General features: G+C 47.7%; 2 protein-coding genes across 7 annotated transcripts; one reads left to right on the forward strand and one right to left on the reverse strand.

Moving 5' to 3' along the window:
• Positions 1-424: 424 nt before the first annotated feature.
• akirin2 (akirin 2) lies at positions 425-4156 on the reverse strand. The gene is made up of 5 exons (XM_027019026.3): positions 3646-4156; positions 2197-2382; positions 1701-1850; positions 1503-1574; positions 425-1129 (listed from the first exon to the last, which is right to left on the reverse strand). The coding sequence occupies exons 1-5, from the start codon at positions 3818-3820 to the stop codon at positions 1119-1121; spliced, it is 594 nt and encodes a 197-aa protein (XP_026874827.1). The 5' UTR covers positions 3821-4156; the 3' UTR covers positions 425-1118.
• Positions 4157-6196: 2040 nt separating this feature from the next.
• Positions 6197-18891, forward strand: syncrip (synaptotagmin binding, cytoplasmic RNA interacting protein). 6 transcript variants are annotated; one of them, XM_035528996.2, is made up of 12 exons: positions 6197-6348; positions 8207-8366; positions 9212-9330; positions 9447-9554; positions 11105-11218; positions 12299-12475; positions 12671-12806; positions 13477-13682; positions 13986-14135; positions 14204-14325; positions 14667-15042; positions 16709-18891. In XM_035528996.2, the coding sequence occupies exons 2-12, from the start codon at positions 8219-8221 to the stop codon at positions 16748-16750; spliced, it is 1698 nt and encodes a 565-aa protein (XP_035384889.1). In that variant the 5' UTR covers positions 6197-6348; positions 8207-8218; the 3' UTR covers positions 16751-18891. The 6 variants fall into 6 exon arrangements, with proteins under 6 accessions (XP_035384889.1, XP_035384890.1, XP_081551159.1 ...); XM_035528997.2 differs by having other exon boundaries at positions 16712-18891; XM_081695033.1 differs by lacking the exon at positions 14667-15042.
• Positions 18892-19441: the final 550 nt, after the last annotated feature.

Raw genomic sequence — 19441 nt, forward strand, 5'->3', positions numbered from 1 at the left:
CTAGAGGGGAATATTTAGTTGCAATCATTTTCTTTTCAAAAGACTCTTAATTTTGCAGGAAGCTTCATGCATGCAGTCTCCACTTTCCCAGTAAGACCTCTTACCACAGTAGCAGGGCCAGATCTTACCAGTCACCCCGGGCAACACCTGTTCCACTAACATGACATTGTGTTGTTAAGCTCATATACACCCCATTCCACCTAAGGAACTTAAGCCTGGCTGCTGAATTTCTATGCTACACATACTGACATTGGAAACCAAGAAATATGAAAGAACATCCCCAGATACTCCAAGTCAGAGTAAACTTCTGAGGAACATGAAACCAAAACTCAACCCTCCTCTGGTTAATCCCCAGATCCATAATTACTAATGTTTATTTATTCAAGATAAAATCTTACAGTAACAAACAGAGCAAACCTTCAAATGTTGAACATGTAAACTATTTATTTGTATATTTTCTCAACATAAAATTCCAAGTACACAAGCAATAAAACCAGAAGGCTCAGGGGGAAAATTAAAAAAATAAAACAATAAAAATAAAGGGAACAAGATAAGGCATTTCAATCCAAATATATGAGTGCTTTGTACAGGAGCAAATACTGAGGTGAGCCAGGTGCAACTATACAAAGAGAGGTTCTGCAGGTCCATGTCCCTGTGAGCACCCAGGCACCACACACACTGCAACCATGGTATAACTGGTCAATGTGAGCAAATGTCTTACGGTAAAAGAGGGGTGGGTTTAAAAAAAACAGACATCAGATTAAACTATCAGGGATGAAGGCAAGGAGGAAGAACGCCCAATAAATGTAACGCCAGCAGTAGCATATCTGAAGAGTTCTCAAAATATGCGTGTACTGACGCCGTCGGCAGGAAGTGCTTCAGACAGCAGACGTCTGCTCAGAGGGTGGCGTAAAAAATCACAGACAGAAGGCTTGCACACGCACACTCTCTGTTCCTGGCCAGGACGGTGGCACTGCTGGTAGCCCAGGGAGACCCTCACTGCAACACCCGGGTTACCACGGTTACCACAGGCAGAGAGGCCAGTGAAGCAGAGCGGAAACCAGCGAGGTGACAGTGGAGTTCCAGAACACTCGTACTTATGGAGCACGCCCAACCTCTCACGACACATCTGCAATATGGGGGGGGGGGGGGTGAGAAAAAGAGAGGGGGTGAGTGTGAGAGGCCGAGAGAGAGAGAAAGAGAGACAGATGGGGTGTGAGAGAGAGAGAGAGAGAGACACACACACACAGACAGATGGGGGGGGGTGAGAGAGAGAGAGACCGACAGACAGAGAGAGCGAGAGAGAAAGGAAGTTGTGTGTGTGTGTGTGTGTGTGTGTGTGTGTGTGTGTGTGCGCGTGCGCAGTGGTGTAGAGAAAGCGAAAGAAATCAAAAGGAAAGGAGAATGGATAGTAGGCAGAAGCTGGCATGAGAGAAAAAAGACAAAAGGCTTCACAATAAAGTCCAACTACAGCAACGAGGGAAGCGGTACGGCCGACTCACAGCTAGCAGGCTGCTCCCCGAACCTTCGCATTAACTGGTCATGGGTGAACTTCACAAACGCGTCATACTGCTCTAAAGAGACAAACACACACACACACGTACAACTCTGAACAGTCAGCATTATTTTAGCCCTTATCAAAGAAAGCAAAGTGTCCAGTTACAAAAGAGAAAATAAAAGTAACTAAAAGCAGTGCAGACCTGCCAGTTTCGTGGTAAGGATGTCCTCATACTCCTCGCGAACCTTCTCCTCACGCTCCTTCAGGAGACGTTCACAGATCATGCCCACCTGTCTGAGGGTGAACAGGGGCTGTTCTCGTCTGGAGGGTGACGACGCACCAGCACATGCACCTAGGAGTGGGAGTGGGGCATTTTCAGTAACGTACAGGACTGTAGAGTATTTTAAACTGTACTCTCATTGGTTTGCCACACACAATACACATACAGTTCACTCATTAGAAACTGAACTACAGCAGTCGAATTAACAAGACACGGGATTATAAATCCTGGATTAAAAACAAAAACAAAAAAAAACCAGCCCTTTAAACTGGGTAGTAAAACTTGACAGGAAGGTATTTGCATATCTAGAACTTTCTTGTGTAAGCTCTGCATATTAGTGTGAGCATTATCCTTGTGAGTCTGTAGCAGTACTGAGTACAGTACTAATCTTCCACCTGTGGGCAGTTACCAAGGTTACCTGTGAGTGCAGCGTGTGCAGGCGGGGCGGTGCCAGGGTGGGCGGGGGCGGTGCCAGGGTGGGCGGGGGCGGTGCCTGGATGGGCAGGGAGGTAACAGCAACTCTCTGCTGGTTGGGAGCTGCTCTCCAAGTGCCGCCTCTTCTGCATACGTTTATATTCCTGCTTGATGTTGTTCAGGATTTGCTCTGTAAGAGAGACAAAACATCCCTCACTTCAGTTACACTAGGAGGAAAACGAGATGTGTGTGTGTTCACTCATCAGATGCGTCACAGGGGACGTGTGTGCATGCAATTTCATGGTTCTCCAGTTTGCTTTGTCTTTCTGTATGGCCCCTCAACACCAAGCGGACAGACACACCTCAGCTAGATAATCACTGAAAAACTCCATTCTGGTTTAAAAATTCTGGACAATCTGGAATTCTGTCCATGTTGTTTCTCCTCCCACACCATGGCTGGACCAATCGGCATGCACCAACCTCCCCAGGTGCTTCATTTAGTCATTTAGCTCACTGGTGGCAGCCATTTCATTTCTGCCCGTGTGAACACTGATGAGCTAAGCGAAACCCAAGTGAGACCTTGGGAGATACAGGAGAAACAAAGCGCACCACTCCTGACGAAGCTCAACGTCCAGCTCACAATGTACTGACTTAGGCACAGACCACAGTAGCTACGGAGCTTTCTAGGATTATACCTAGTTATGTCTCAACTGCAAGAGGGGCCGAGATACGATCCAAAGTGGGGCATCTGGAGCAGCTGGGGAGGTTCATCACGCTCTAGCCAACACTCTGGAAGACTATTTGAAATGGATCTCCCCCGCTGACACCAGGTTATCAACACAATCACTCCACCCGTGCCTGACAAAGAAGCATTCCTGCAAACCAACAGACCACCAAAACACTGACAGTAGTGTCAGTCTCCTGACACCCACCTTACCCTAAGCAGAAACCCAATTATCAGCGCCACAGGAACTCTAAACTCTTAACAAAATGGGGAAGGTAGTCACATAGCCATGTTGGCTGTATGAAGCCTTTTTGATACGGTTCGCCAACACTATGGAGGTCATTTCTGTTCCACACACCACCACCTGCTCAAGTCTAGCCAGAAGACTTTAAAAATCTCACAGTCCTGCCTGCGAGGAAGCGGTTAGCTAGCTGAAGCGAAACGCTTTCGACGCCTCAGACACAACGTTAGCGGACTAACTCGAACTATATTCGGGGTTCTGCTTCATCTGAAACTTTACTCAGATCATTTACATTTATTTCGCTCTTAACCAGCATACCCAACAGACTCGTTAATGTGCGATTTAGCCAGCTAGCCGATTGCCGTTAGCAGGCTAAGCTAACAGGCTATTTAAAGGCAGAAAGCTTTTAACACAAAGTATTTAAGGACGTATAAACGTGTGAAAGCGTAAAAAGGGCGCTTATTTGTGTCGCGTCTGTCTTTGCTCGCCTGTGGTGAGTCTGGCGGTCGCGGCTCCAAACGGCGACGGCTCCATGCGCAGGTACTTCCGAGGCGAAGCGGCGGACGCCGCCGCAGACACCGGGCTGCACCGCCGCCGCTTCGGGGACGCCGCACTCAGCGGATCGAAGTCCATAGTCCGTTTAAGAGTGGCCCCGCATGCCATGGTGATTTATACGGAGCGAAGATAGGCGTTATAATCCTTTAACGGCACAAAGGAAGCGGGCAGAGATGCTGGCTGAAGCCCCTGCCTACTGCGCTCTGGAGACCGTCGAAACGGGAACAATCAAGTTCTTTTTTTTCAGCTTCCAGGTCACCTTTTCTCCCGAAACGCAGCCTGTGACAAACCGGACCGCTAAAATTACACAGCACCTTGACTGGTGTGCTTTTACACTTTGGAAAATTGAGGATTAAATCGGATTCACTTCTGACTACCGATTCTGACGCGGTGAATGTCTGTTGTTTTTCCGTGAGTGATCGCCAACCGGCCAGCAAACACGACAGTCTGCGCATGGGCTTTGGCGTGTTTAGGGACTTGTAGTTTAACAGCTGAAGCACTGCGTCATTAGTAGCGATGAAGAAACTACATTACCCGTGTAACACCGCGGCAACCTTGGGTTTAAATACCTCGTCGGTGCTTTTGTGTTGTTTGTGGGAGTTAAAAAGGTGACGGTCCACAGCAAACGGCCAAATCTCGCAGTGGTCGGGGAGGAGTTTCTACTGCTTGCTGCGATGTGCCTGATTTAGAAGAGTTTAACACGCAGTTCTGACTGACTGTGTATTATGTTATCGTTTAACTACTCTCGCTTAGATTATGGTGCACTGGTGGCTTGGCAGAGCCTACCTGAAATCTAGTAGGACTAATAAATAGTCTTACCCCCCCCCCCCCCCCCCCCCACTACTTCTCTCTCTCTCTCACACACACACACACACACACACACACACACACACACACACACACACACACACACACACACAAACCCAAACTCTTAACCTGAGTCTATTAAATGTAATTAGATACACATTCTACAGAATAACAAAAAAGGGAAAAAAAGTTCTAATAAACACCAGAGTAAATTATGTAGCGTCTTAAACCACATTGGCACTGCTGCCGTTGGTATGGTTAATTTACTGTGGGATATTAATGGTATTATTAATGATGCAATAGGAACAAAAATGATCATTCATGCAAACAAAATGCAGTTCATATTGCTTATTTAAAAAGCTTGGCTTTCATGACCACTGAAAGACTAAGCACCAGCTAATATGAAAGTGTCAAACATAAATACAATGAAAGCTGAATTTCTATCTCGGTTTACAAAATCAAGGAATAAGGCTTAAAAATTGTTCTACTGTTTTCAGACTCTGTTAAATATCATCAGTGTGAAGTTGATGGTGGACAACAACTCAAGAAGTTGAACTGTAGGTGGTTAAAAATAACAAAAAGGTGTGTTGTCTTTGGCTGCAATAATTCAATGTACAGTGAGACCTCCATGCACCAATAACCTATAGACCCTAAAATATCTACACAAAAAAAGACAACATTTGACAACTTTACTCTGTTATATGTAGTGCTCGTTTCACACCTGAAGATTACCACAACTATAGGATGTGGAAAACCAGGCTCAGATGACGACATGACCTCAGAGCTGCTGCTTTTCTAACAATATGGGCATGTAAAGAAACTAAAGAGGCTTTAAGAGTCTCTGTGTGTATGGAAGTAAACAGGGTAAGTGCAGTTACTTCACCCATTATAGCTGACAGTATCTAACATTAGCTAGCCTTGCTAACTAGCTAGGTTAGCAGCTAACTGACAGACTTGTTAAGCTTGGAGGCTCAAACTATACTAGACTAAAACTAATCATACTAGTTAACTAGTCATACTGTGTCTGATCGCGGCGTCGTTCACGGTTGTCCACTAGTGACGTCATTCCGCAACTTTCTGGAATCTCCAGAGCGACTTCGGTTTTTCCGTCAATTTACTTGAATTCGTCATTTTAAAAGAAATCAAAATGTTATTTTCATTTGAATTCACATATACGTTTTTGCAGTAGCTATGATAATGTGAAATCTTCAGGGAGGTCCATTAGGTGGTGCTTAGCCTTTAAAACAACGAATTAGCCTGGTGTTAGTAGTAGTAATAGTAGTAGTAATAGTTATTATTACTATTAGTAGTAGTTGTAGTAGCATTAGTAGTAGTAGTGGTATCACTATTATTAGTAGTAGTTTTAGTATTAATAGCAGTAATATATTATTATTAGTAGTAGTAGTAGTTTTAGTATTAATAGCAATAATATATTATTAGTAGTAGTAGTAGCATTATTATTATTATTATTATTATTATTATTATTATTATTATTATTATTATTATTATAGTAGGTGCCTTTTTCTACACCTTGGACGGTACTGGAGGGTAATAGCAGTATTATTATTATTATTATTATTATTATTACTATTATTATTATAGTAGGTGCCGCCTCTGTCTCCGCCCTGGACGTACAGCCCGTGAGCGCTCCTCTCAGAAACCCCATACACGCGGAGAGCCAACGTGAACCCAGCCGCCATTTTACGTGATTTGATGTGAAAGAAGCGACCGGAGCTCCGCCGGGGAGTCGTGGACTCTTCTCCTTTTTTAAACATTACCCCCCCAAATTTAGATAAGCGTACTCGCGCACCTTACTGCGTCATCACAAGGTAAATGCACGCGCTGTGTGTCGTTTATTTGCTGTGTTACATCAAGTAGTTTTTCCATTCCGGCGGTGTTTTCAAACAATGTGGAAAGTGGATCGCACGGTGCACCCGGCTTTTTGCAAATGGACTCCCGGTCGGGAGCTCGTGCTGCCGCGTGGCTGCACGCTGAGCGCGTGGCGGCGCACCGCGCGCGGTACTCGCGGTTATTTTGCAAATGCAGCCGAAGTTGTCGTGCGCACGTTTTTAATGCAGCCGTGCGGGGCTCGCAGATCGCGCGTGGCTAGGTTAGCTGGCGTGCGTGCAGGACCCGAGCTCCCGCACCGCCGGGCTCGGGGCGGGTCACCCCTGTGCCCACTGTGTCAGCTGTAGGCGGGTTGCTGGTGTGCTGGAGGTGACAGAGCCGTCAGTGCGGCTCGTGTCAGCGATCGTTTGGCAGGTGTCCGGTAAGGGGGCGGAACGCGCGCTTGGGTTGTAACGTGTAGCTCGCGTGCTAAACGTGTCCACGGTGTCTTCTTATGGCCGGTGACCGGAGATGATCGTCATTTAGCTGACTGTCTGTTGGGCTGTCTTTAAGGCACACTTGAAAAAACACACTCTTTGCCAGATCTGTTTCTTAAGAAATAAGCAGATAAGAGCGTCCTGCGTGTCATTTATTCATCCTTCGCCTCCACCAAAAATGCTGAAGAATAACATGGGAGAAGCACGCGGAAAACGTGCAGAATGGGACGAAATAGCGCGCGCTCCCAGTTTGACGCCCGTTTCGGAGCCCAGTTCTCGTTCCACTGACACGTGCATGTCCGTGTCTCTCTGTCGTGTCCGGTTAGGTAGCATAGCTGACCGAGGGGAATATGCACGGTGTTTCTCCCTTGTGTTTAGTTGCATCCGTAGCACTAATACTGTTAATGTTTTCACATTCTTAAGCAGACAAAATTGTAAACTGTCCTTAGGTGTGTAGGGATACGTGTCCATGTATGTTTACATCCATGATAACTGGATGTGGCGTGTCTGACAGTGTAATGTAGTGTAGTCTGACAGTGAAGTCGCTGGAGTCTGACGGTGTAGACTTGGTGCAGTCTGGCAGTGAAGTCTCAGTGTAGTCTGACAGTATAGACTTGATGTAATCTTGGTGTAGTCTGTGTAGTCTCGGTGTAGTCTGTGTAGACTTGGTGTAGTCTTGGTGCAGTCTGACAGTATAGTCTCTGTAGTCTGACTGTATTCTGATGGTATAGTCTCAGTGTAGTCTGACTGTATTCTGACGATGTAGTCTCAGTGTAGTCTGTAGTTTGATGGTGTAGACTTGGTGTAGTCTGACTATTCTGATGGTGTAGTCTGTATTCTGATAGTGAAGTCTCAGTGTAGTCTGACTGTGTAGACTTGGTGTAATCTTGGTGTAGTCTGTGTAGTCTCGGTGTAGACTCAGTGTAGTCTTGGTGTGGTCTGTGTAGTCTGTGTAGACTCAGTGTAGTCACGGTGTAGACTCAGTGTAGTCACGGTGTAGTCTTGGTGCAGTCTTGGTGTAGTCTGATGGTGGTGCCCCTCCTTTTGCCCAGTGGCCCAAGGTTGCAGCTCCAAAGCAGATGCAGATGTTTACAGTAAAATCTTTGCCTTAGTTTTCAGGTTCTGCCTCAGTTTTCAGTTTTCAGGTTCCTTGATAAACGCACACAGCAGTTTGTGTAGTAAGCAGCTATGCTGCGTGCATTAAACGTATCGACACGGTCTCAGGTCGGCCTGCACGCTGCCTTTACCGTTCTTCATTTGCATGCAGGCCCCACCCTCGCAGGCGCCACTGCTGAAACACTGTGACCATCTTTACTGTCCAATGTGCCTCCGAAAGTAATTTGGCTCCGTTGCATTTGAACAGATTTCTGACGCCATGGCAACAGAACATGTAAATGGGAATGGTATGGAAGAACCAATGGACACGTCCGCTGCAGTCACCCACTCCGAGCACCTCCAGACTTTAAAACAGGCTGGTTTACCACAGAAAGTTGCTGAAAAGCTAGATGAAATTTACATAGCAGGTAAGCCAAGAAACAGAACAGAACCACCCCTCGAGTCCCGTTGTGGACTGTTCTGCTCTCGTTTCCACTCCTGGAGTTTGTTCCTAACGTTCAGTGCATGTTAAAGAGTGTATTTGCTATCTTTCTTCCTAACCTGTGACTTTTAGAGGACTGCAGCAACTTTGTGTGGTTACCCAACAAACCGGTCCTGAGTACTGGTGCTGCAGACTGAAATGATCCCGAGTGCGGCTGGTGCTGATGGCCTGAGTGGGGCCTCTGCTCGTGCACTGAGTCTGAGCTGGCCTGGGGATTAGCGCTTTGTTGCTGTGCTGGTCGGGTGGGTGGGTCCGGGGGGAGGTACGCGTCTTGATGCACTCCCTGGGGAGGACCATGCGGGCACAGGGGTGGGGTGGGAGCCAGCTGGGCGTTCGTTAGGGACAATGAGAACAGCTGTCCAGGGCGGAGATAGGTAACATGTCCCTAAACCCTACTGGGACCGACCCGCTAACCAGGGCAGGCGTGAGGGGACGCGGGCTCGACGTGCACCAGACCCAGACCTAACCAGCAGCAGCTGAAATCGGCCAGGGCTCAGATCAGACAGAGCGCACGGGCATGCTTCACGATGGAACCACTCCATCGTTTCAGCTCAACATCCCAGTGTTTGAAAACGTTTTTGACTGTGATTAGGTCTGCACGTCTGTTTTAAAATCCTTCATCCAAATGATGATGACATGAACTCTCTCTCTGAGTAACTGCAGTTACACTGCTGTCCACTGATCACATCTGATTGGGCGAAAGATATGTAACCAGGTAGCATGTGCCACTCATTGGAGGAGCTGAAGTTTGTTGTTGTCATCTTTCTCCAGGCCTTGTAACACACAGTGACCTCGATGAACGGGCACTGGAAGCTTTGAAGGAGTTCAATGAGGAAGGTGCGTTACACGTCCTCCAGCAGTTTAAAGACAGTGATCTATCCCATGTGCAAGTAAGTGCCTCGCGTGCAATGGCAAACGTTAAAGCACAAGTGCGTAAAACCACGGCGAGACTAATGCCGTGCTTTCTCTCTCTCTCTCGGTTTGTCCATCTGCGTCTCTCTGTCAGAACAAAAGTGCCTTTCTCTGTGGAGTGATGAAGACCTACAGGCAGAGAGAGAAGCAGGGGACCAAAGTTTCAGATTCCAGCAAAGGACCAGATGAAGCAAAAATAAAAGTATGTGTGTAGCTGCAGGTATCTCTCTGCATGCTTAGTAAATGGAGTGACCCATTGTAATGGAGTAACGTGGTGACCCACTGGAACGGACTAACATAGTGACGTAGTGATCCATTGTAACATAGTGACACACTCACTTGTGTGTCCTTCTTTTACATTAAAATAGTTCCCAAGTGACTACTACTGAAGGCATATTTTCCCATTTAAATATGTTTGGCATGGCCCTGTGTTTCAGTACTGCCTGGTAGCTCTGTGTTTCAGTACTGCCTGTTGCCTCTGTTTCAGTACTGCCTGTTGCCTCTGTTTCAGTACTGCCTGTTGCGTCTGTTTCAGTACTGCCTGTTGCCTCTGTTTCAGTACTGCCTGTTAGCTCTGTGCTGCAATGCTGCCTGTTAGCTCTGTGCTGCAATGCTGCCTGTTAGCTCTGTGCTGCAATGCTGCCTGTTAGCTCTGTGCTGCAATGCTGCCTGTTAGCTCTGTGCTGCAATGCTGCCTGTTAGCTCTGTGCTGCAATGCTGCCTGTTAGCGCTGTGCTGCAATACTGCCTGTTGCCTCTGTGCTGCAATACTGCCTGTTGCCTCTGTGCTGCAATACTGCCTGTTAGCTTTGTGCTGCAGTACTGCCTATAGCTCTGTGCTGCAGTTTTGCCTGTTAGCTCTGTTCTGCAGTATTGCCTGTTAGCTCTGTGCTGCAGTACTGCCTGTTAGCTCTGTGTTTCATGTGCCTGTTAGCTCTGTTCCAGTACTGCCTGTTGGCTCTGTGTTTCAGTACTGCCTGTTGGCTCTGTGCTTCAGTACTGCCTGTTGGTTCTGTGCTTCAATACTGCCTGTTGGCTCTGTGTTTCAGTACTGCCTGTTGGCTCTGTGCTTCAGTACTGCCTGTTGGCTCTGTGCTTCAGTACTGCCTGTTGGCTCTGTGCTTCAGTACTGCCTGTTGACTCTGTGCTTCAATACTGCCTGTTGGCTCTGTGTTTCATGTGCCTGTTAGCTCTGTTTCAGTACTGCCTGTTGGCTCTGTGCTTCAGTACTGCCTGTTGGCTCTGTGTTTCATGTGCTTGTTAGCTCTGTTTCAGTACTGCCTGTTGGCTCTGTGTTTCAGTGCTTCATGTTAGCTCTGTTTCAGTACTGCCTGTTGGCTCTGTGTGTCAGTACTGCCTGTTGGCTCTGTGTGTCAGTACTGCCTGTTGGCTCTGTGTTTCAATACTGCCTGTTGGCTCTGTGTTTCAATACTGCCTGTTGGCTCTGTGTTTCAGTACTGCCTGTTGGCTCTGTGTTTCAGTACTGCCTGTTGGCTCTGTGTTTCAGTACTTCCTGTTAGCTCTGTGCCATGTGCTGTTGCGGCTGCGCAAACAACTCTGGACATGTCATTAACTCACATCGCAGCTGTTAACTGAGACCTGCGTGTTACTGCTTGCTGTGCCTTTCGAGTTGTGTGGGCTGGAGTGTGTGTGCGCGCGTGTGCGTGCGTGCATGCGTGTGTGTGTGTGTGTGTGTGTGTGTGTGTTAGACATGATGCTTGCTATCTTGTCCTGACTGTGCTATTGTATGCAGGCCCTGCTGGGGAGAACTAGCTACACGCTGGATGTGACCACAGGCCAGAGGAAGTACGGTGGTCCTCCCCCAGAATGCGTCCACACAGGGCCCCAGCCCACAGTCGGCACAGAGGTAGCAGTCCCCCTCACACACACACATTTACAGTAGGGCTTTGCACACTAGGTCTGAGTCTAAGGATAACCTGGAATAACCTGGAACCCCATCAGAGGGAACACACACGGAAAACACATATATAAATAAGTAACAATTAGTGATCGATCAGAATTAAGAATTAGTGATCGATCGGAGTTAAGAATTAGTGATTGATCAAAGGTCATATAGAGACTGGAGATGATTCAGGTGCTAATTGAAGAGGCGGAGTTAATTTGAAGACAAGTAGAGGGAGTTTCTTTCACCTCAGTTTCTCATATGTGTTACACACGTGTGTATATGGGGGTGTATTTCTCATGTGATTGAAAGCAAGTAAAGTCATATATTATGAGTTATATTATGAAACTTCCATTATATTGCCACCTAGTGGCTTGGATGGTTGAGAGTGTCTGTACTAAATCTTTAAACATGGCTGCCTCCATGTGGGGGACCTGCTTTGGGGAACAAAACCTGGTTCATTTGAGGACCACAAAACATCTCATGTCATCTGCACTTATAGAAAACAAGAATCATCACATTCATAAACATTGTTTGCTACGTTTTGGAGGTAAAAATGACACGTGCATTTACCTTGTGATTCTTTAAGTGATCTGAGTGTGTGCGCCGATTCCTGTCGAGTCGGCGCTGAAATCGTTAAGTGTTTTGAAGGCTTTCCGAATGATGATGTCTCATGTGCACTGGAGTAACGTTTGTTACGCTGACAGTTCACCGCTAAGATCTGACTGGAAGGCCTTAGTTAGAGTGCACCGTTAAGACTCCGTGAGCACTCACATTTCTCACCTCACTTGACCCTGGTGATGTTCCCAGCGTGTTCTTACCAAACTTGTTTTCCCTTTGTGAACTGAAAAGACCTGCTGGACCCAGTGCGGCAGCTCCTTAGTCCAGAGTACTGTTGTTGTTGTTGTTGTTGTTGTTGTTGTTGTGAATATTTATCCAGGAGGTCTGCTTTACTAACACATTTTAGAACTGAAAGTCTAGAATTTTCAGCCTGAAATACAGGGTTTTCTGTGTGTGTGTGTGTGTGTGTGTGTGTCTGTGTAGATCTTCGTAGGAAAGATCCCGCGGGACCTGTTTGAGGATGAGCTGGTGCCACTGTTTGAGAAGGCCGGGCCGATCTGGGACCTGAGGCTGATGATGGACCCGCTGAGCGGACTGAACCGGGGTTACGCCTTCGTCACCTTCTGCACTAAAGAGTCCGCACAAGAGGCCGTCAAGCTAGTGAGAGACTCGGGCGCACGTGGTGTGTGTGTGTGTGTGTGTGTGTGTGTGTGTGTGTGTGTGTGTGTGTGTGTGTGTGTGTGTGTGTGTGTGTGTGTGTGTGTGTGTGTGTGTGTGTGTGTGTGTGTGATCTCTCATTACAGTCCTGCTGTCGTGCCTGTAATTGCCCTGATTGTTTGTTTTATTTCCCTTCAGTGTAACAATCATGAGATCCGACCCGGCAAACCACTCGGCGTCTGCATCTCCGTGGCCAACAGCAGACTGTTTGTGGGCTCCATTCCCAAGAGCAAGACGAAGGAGCAGATCGTAGAGGAGTTCTGCAAAGTCACAGGTCAGCACACTGGTCTCAGGTCAACACATGAGTTCTGGGTGATCACATGGGTCACAGGTCAACACACAAGTCCCAGGTGAGCACACGGTCAGAGGTCAACACATGGCGTGACAGACGGTTGTACTGCCTCTTTGTTTTGTGGTGTAGTTTGTGGGCTATTTGTGTCTTTTGTTTCTGAGTCTTCATGTAGAGCAGGTGTGTGGCAGAGCTGTAGTTGTTGATTTGCATGTGTAGCACTGCTGTTTGTTTGTTTCCGTGGCAGAGCTGTAGTTGTCTGATGTGGTCTTGATAAGGATTCTTTAAGAGTCCTGTAAGAAGTCAAAGACTGAGGTAAAAGGTCATAAGTTCACCCTTTCAGCTCAGCTCATATTACAGACAGTGTGCTGTCTGTCTGCCTGCCATCTGTCAGTCTGCCTGTGTGTGTGTGTGTGTGTGTGTGTGTGTGTGTGTGTGTGTGTGTGTGTGTGCGTGCGCGCGCGTGCGTGCATATCAAGGTAAAGTAGTGACGTGTCTTATGCTTGTGGGAAACGTCCAGACATGTCTGTGGGCAGTCACCCTTGACAATGTGATTTTAACATACTTCCATGTGTATCTCTCTCTCCCTCCCTCTCTCTCTCTCCCTCCCTCCCTCCCTCTCTTGTGTGAATGTGTATTTTTGTCTTGTCTTCAGAGGGCCTCAATGATGTCATACTGTACCACCAGCCGGATGATAAGAAGAAGAACCGAGGCTTCTGCTTCCTGGAGTACGAGGACCACAAAACGGCAGCCCAGGCCCGGCGACGACTCATGAGCGGCAAGGTGAAGGTGTGGGGCAACGTGGTGACGGTGGAGTGGGCCGACCCTATCGAGGACCCCGACCCCGAGGTCATGGCCAAGGTCAGCATCACCCCGTGGGGTGGGCGGGTGGGTCTGTGCGTGTCTGTGTCCTGGGTCTGTGTAGAGCCAAATCTAATCTCGGAGGAATGGAAGGGCACTGATCTCTAAACCTCCTGTCATGTTGTGTATCCGCGTTAGTCCCGTTAGTGTGCAGGGTAATTCCGTCCCTTGGGCGCTAGTATTCCTGTTTCCTGGCGGGGATGTTCCGAGGCTCCTGCCGCTCCGTGGTTGTCATCAATCCTGAGCGCTGTGCCGCGAGCCGTGTGTGTCCTGTTTCAGCGCTGGCTCTCTCTGCGTTTCCAGGTTAAGGTGCTGTTTGTCAGGAACTTGGCAAACAGCGTTACGGAGGAGACCCTGGAGAAGACCTTCAGCCAGTTCGGGAACCTGGAGCGAGTGAAGAAGTTGAAAGACTACGCTTTCATCCACTTCGACGAGCGCGACGGTGCCCTGAAGGTAAGAGTGCGGGACGCGGGCGGGACGCGGCAAGGTCGGAGCTGAGCTGCCTGTGCCCTGTTGTGCAGGCCCTGGAGGAGATGAATGGTCAGGACCTGGAAGGAGAAAACATTGAGATTGTCTTCGCCAAACCGCCAGACCAGAAGAGGAAGGAGCGCAAGGCTCAGAGGCAAGCGGCCAAAACACAGATGTAAGCAACACCGCCATCCGGGCCAGTTAGATGTTTGTAACCCTAGCCCTCAACAACTGCCATTTTTTTGCGTAGGTGTGTGTGTGTGAGTGTGTGTGTGTGAGTGTGTGTGTGTGAGTGTGTGTGTGTGTGTGTGTGAGTGTGTGTGTGTGAGTGTGTGTGTGAGTGTGTGTGTGAGTGTGTGTGAGTGTGAGTGTGTGTGTGAGTGTGAGTGTGAGTGTGCGCGCGCGTTTTTTGCGTAGGTGTGTGAGTGTGTGTGTGTGTGTGTGTGTGTGTGTGTGTGTGTGTGTGTGTGCGCGTTTACCTGAGTGTTTTGCCCCTCCCCCTTGTTTCACCCACAGGTATGACGATTATTACTACTACGGCCCGCCTCACATGCCCCCCCCCACCAGGGGGCGGGGCAGGGGTGGAGCTAGGGGCGGGTACTCCTACCCTCCTGACTATTATGGCTATGAAGATTACTACGATTACTATGGTTACGATTACCATAACTACCGGGGTGGATACGACGACCCGTACTTCGGCTACGAGGACTTCCAGACCCCGGCCCGTGGCAGGGGCACGCGGGGTGGGGCCAGAGGAGGAGGCGTGTCCACGCGAGGCCGAGGGGCGGGAGCTCCGCGGGGCAGGGCGGGGTTTCCCCAGCGTGGAGGTGGAGCCAGCCGAGGCCTGCGTGGAGGAGGAGCCAGGGGCGCGCCCGTGTCGAGGGGTCGCGGGGTACGTGGGGCTCGGGGCGGAAAGCGCAAAGCCGATGGCTACAGCCAGCCAGATTCCAAACGCCGCCAGACCAGTAATCAGAACTGGGGCTCCCAGCCCATTGCACAACAACCACTGCAGAGTGGTGACCATTCTGGTAACTATGGTTACCAAGCCGACAACCAAGAGTTCTATCAGGATTCTTTTGGGCAACAGTGGAAGTAGAGCTTGTGTCTTTATTTGTGTTTTTTATATATATATATATATATATAAAATATATATATATATATATATATATATATATAAATGTGTATTTTTAGGTCTTATGGGATTGGGCCCTGTTACGATGTCTCTCCCACTGAATCGGTGGCATGTGGAGAGAGATGTTTGTACATATTTTTAACAACACTCCGCCTGTCCCCATGGTGGAATCCGCTCTGAGAAACTAACAAATGGGTGAATTATGCTAAATCTGTCTGTCTGCATTTGGCTGTGAAGTACCATGTGTGTTTATAGCAGTTTGGTCTTCGTGTTTCAAGTAGGTGATGGCAGAAATGTGTCTCAAAAGTTTTGTTTTCAAGCAAAAAAAACCCCCCAAACAAACAAAACAAACAAATTTGCTTTTTGTATGTTAGCAAAGCGAATGCTAGTAAAATAGCGTGTCTAAAAAGAGGGCCGAGGTGCTTTTCCTTTTCTTTTCGTAAGGTTTATTTTCTTATTGGCTTTACGTTTGGCTTGTATTCCTTGCTGTGTGTCTGTTCAAATAAACATACGCACCAGTGTACCAAAACTCAAATTGTGTTGCAAATTCATGTTTCGGCAAATTCCCTCTTTAAATTGCGTTCAAATTTGGTGAAGCAGCGCCTGGCCGTGAGGGGTGTGTGTGTTTGTTTGTTTGTTTGTTTGTTTGTGTGTGTGTGTGTGTGTGTGTGTGTGTGTGTGTAGGGCAGCACACTCCCACCCTGCGTCCTGGTGTGTCGCCACACTCCTCACACCAGTCTTTCGCTCAGTCGAGAGGCGGCTCACTAATTCAGCTCCTACATTCTGATTGGTTCTCCAAAAGCTCCTGACACACCTCGATTTTTATCAACTGATCGGTTGGCTGGGGGGTGGGGGGTTCCCCATTTGGTTAGAGAGCTCCCTTTCTCAGAAGGAGGCGGGGCTGATAACAGCCTGCCACATGTAACCTCTCAACCAAGACGCTATCGGACAGCGAGACTGACACTCCGTCACTGGAGGATTTGGGTTTAAATGCTGGTTTTCACATCTCTCCCAAATTCGGGAATTTGAGCACTGGTAGGAATTGACTGCCTTGCACGAGCTGCTGTCTGTCGGATCTTTGGGGGCTTTAGTGTAAACATGATTTGGTGGGAGGGGTCTCTCTCAAATGTTTTTAACAAGTGACCTTCCCTTCTAGTTCTCCCCTCCTGTTTGGTTGCTTGTCACCCAAAGATAAAAAGCACTTATGCTTGTGTCCTCTAGGGGTCCCTGTTCTGTGCATGCCACACTGCAGGGAGTTAGCAGAGAATCAAATCCCCTTCTGTCTTTTTACTTTAGTTATTTTGATCTTAACCTCTTTATTGATCTGTGTGTGTGTGTGTGTGTGTGTGTGTGTGTGTGTGTGTGTGTTTAGTGGTGTTTGATGTAATTGTCGGTCTAATCTCTTTTCCTTTTATTACCTGACTAGCAGGGCAAGGGCTTGGAGACGGGGCCTGACAAGTGTCAGTGAGGGAGGCGTGGCTCGCTAGCGCGGCCCTGTGGGACGGCGTGGGAGCTGCACCAGCGCCCCAGACCTACTGGCCACGGAAACACAGCTACTCCCAGACTGCCACCTAAGATCGCCGCAGTGAAGCCTGGGCTCCGCTCGTAACGTACAACGCTGTTGTCTGTTTGGTTTGGAATATTTTGATTTTATTTTGATTTTGATTTATTTTTTTTTTAACAATTCATGACATGTTCCAGTGCCCGGTGTCCTTAAGCCCCAAAGACTATAGCCTGCCACTCCGAGAGTTTCTGACGACACTATTCTTACCCGTGAGAATTCAAATGTGTTTTGCACTTTGTGTGTTTGAGGTGGATCGGAGGGTCTTGAAGCTGTTGTTGTCTAGTTTTTTGTTTTTTTTTTGTGTCTGTTTTTTAAATAATGTTTAGCAGGTTTCTTAGGTGTAAACCACCTGGCCTGATTGGTCAGGCATTCCAGGAAAATGGTTCATTTAAGAACCTTCTGTATTTGCTTTGTTTTGTTTTTGTTTGTTTGAAGGGTCTGTTCACTACCTCAGTGTGGAGGCGGGAGACTACCCTCTCTGTGACGTCTGGACGGAGACTCTAACCATAAACGCAGGGCTTTTTTACTCCACTTTATGCAGACGGGCGCCCGCACAGCCCAGTGTACCCTAGTGTATTATAGCTGTTTTATAACACTGCTCTGGAGATGCTGCGAGCAGTCAAACTGTGTGTGTGCGTGCGTGTGCGTGTGCGTGTGCGAGAGAGAGAATGACACTCAGATAATGAGTCTAAACAAACCTGGCCTTGGTCTCCTCTCGGCGCCCTCTCAGAGTGTGTAGTTACTGGTTGTATTATAGTTTAGGAGATTTTTTTTTTCTTTTGTAAAGCTTTGAACATAAAGGATAAAAGTACTTTTTCAAAAGGTTTTAGCATTTTTTTTTTTCCCTCTCCAGTGAATCAGTCTTTTTGTTTTTTTCTTTAAAAACAAACAAAAAAAAAGCCTTTTTTGGCTGTAAAATTAATTGTTTAGAAAATGATCATTTGTTTGTTTGTTTGTTTACCAGGGTCTACATTAGGCGCCCTCTGAAAGGGTCAAAGTTCAGCCACGGGATGGCCAGAGGAGCTAACCTGGTTACAGACGGCCAGCCTCTCTGGCCGTGGCTGCCGACCTTGTGCGGGGCAGGCGGACTCAGAGGGCACCCTGTTAGGCTTGTTACCCCGTCCTTGCCCCTAGGGGGCGACAGCGCTGCACAGAGGCTATGTCAGCTCAGTACTAAAGTTTCTTACAAGTTGTGCCAGGCCTCGGTTTACTAAGCTTCAGAGAAGCTTCGTCATGGTGAGATCATCTTAAACTCATCATTCGTAGTGCACTTTCCTTGTTCGTTACACGTGAGTCAGATCGGAGAAGAGCTGTGAATGAATCCACACAGGAACCCCGAAAGCCCCACCAGACCTGCTCACACTCCCTTCTCGTCTGTCTGTCCATCGAGTTTAGTGGGCCGGAGCACGTGGTCCAGCTGCTATAGAGGAAACTCAATATTTCCACTCTAATGATGGACCCTGCAGGCGTTTGGAAACCAAGTCAGCTTCTAGCCACCATTTTGGCTCCGACGCCAACGAGCAATGAACACCTGGTACAGGAGCCAAAATGAGAACTGCGTGGCGGATCCTGAGGACGGAGTGGAACATGACCGGTCTAAAGTCTGAGGGCGTTGGCGTGGGGTGCCTGAACGCTGCGCCCAAGGCTGCTGCCGTAAGGTCTGTAACCAGGCGCTCGGATGGTTCGTAGGAAAGACACCTTTGGTATTCTCTGGTGTCCCTGCGTGTGTGACGTGCTCCGACCTGTGGAGCACGTCAGCAGTAGCTTTGTGAGCTCACGCACACAACGCAGGCTTTGCAGGTTTGAGGGGATACTACAAATAAACTGGTTTTGTTATGGGTTACAAAAAGCTGTAGTTGATTTTGACTGGATGTTGTAGACACCAGATTAGTCCTGGATCCCATCACCCTGTGTTTTTTGTTTGTTTTTGTTTTTGTTGTTTTTTGTTTTTCCCCCCACTCCAAAGGATGTCATGAGTTTTAAATAAACTATTGGTGCATAAATGTTTTTGCATTCTTGCAAATAAATTGTTTTATACTGTAAAACCGAGTGGTTTGGAATAATTTCAAACAGGATTTATACATAAAATGTTATTTGTGAAAATGAACTGAGGTATGGTAAGATGTTTTTTGTGAGATTAGGCTTGTTCCAAATATATTTATTCCCTCAATATAGTAGTTTATTTAATTTAAAATTAGGCCCACAGCTGGGCCATGCCTGCCTGAGATGTAAAAATTTGCACAAGATTTAATGTCAAGTGACAATTACTGCCGATCATTTCCGGCGTTGTGTGGTTTGTGGTGATTGTGTGCATGCTGATCAGTCAGAACATTAGGACCACAGACAGGTGAAAAGTGCAAAACGTTGAACATCTCAGTGATGTGCCTGAAGCAGAAAAACCAGGCCAGTGCGAGGATGTGAGTGACTGACAGACCAAATGAAGACTAGAGTACTGGCACAGACCATCTCCACAACAGCAGGAAGTGACTGAAATATCACTTCCTGGAATGAGGACACACAGAGCTGAGGGTCCTTCGATGTGCATGAGCGCATCAAAACTGGACCATGGAGCAGTAGAAGAGAGACTGGTCCGAT

The sequence above is a fragment of the Electrophorus electricus genome, chromosome 2 (assembly GCF_041902795.1).
Source record: "Electrophorus electricus isolate QZ-2024a chromosome 2, ASM4190279v1, whole genome shotgun sequence".
NCBI classification, from domain to species: domain Eukaryota; kingdom Metazoa; phylum Chordata; class Actinopteri; order Gymnotiformes; family Gymnotidae; genus Electrophorus; species Electrophorus electricus.

Excerpts from the sequence above, each read along its gene's own strand:
- akirin2 (XM_027019026.3), bottom strand. The coding sequence starts at position 3,820 with ATGGCATGCGGGGCCACTCTTAAACGGACTATGGACTTCGATCCGCTG. Across the intron at positions 1,851-2,196 it reads TGCACACGCTGCACTCACAG|GTGCATGTGCTGGTGCGTCG; the intron begins GTAACCTTGGTA and ends TCCCACTCCTAG. Across the intron at positions 1,575-1,700 it reads CCTTACCACGAAACTGGCAG|AGCAGTATGACGCGTTTGTG; the intron begins GTCTGCACTGCT and ends TTGTCTCTTTAG.
- syncrip (XM_035528995.2), top strand. The coding sequence starts at position 8,219 with ATGGCAACAGAACATGTAAATGGGAATGGTATGGAAGAACCAATGGAC. Across the intron at positions 9,555-11,104 it reads CAGATGAAGCAAAAATAAAA|GCCCTGCTGGGGAGAACTAG; the intron begins GTATGTGTGTAG and ends TATTGTATGCAG. Across the intron at positions 14,326-14,666 it reads CAAGCGGCCAAAACACAGAT|GTATGACGATTATTACTACT; the intron begins GTAAGCAACACC and ends TTTCACCCACAG.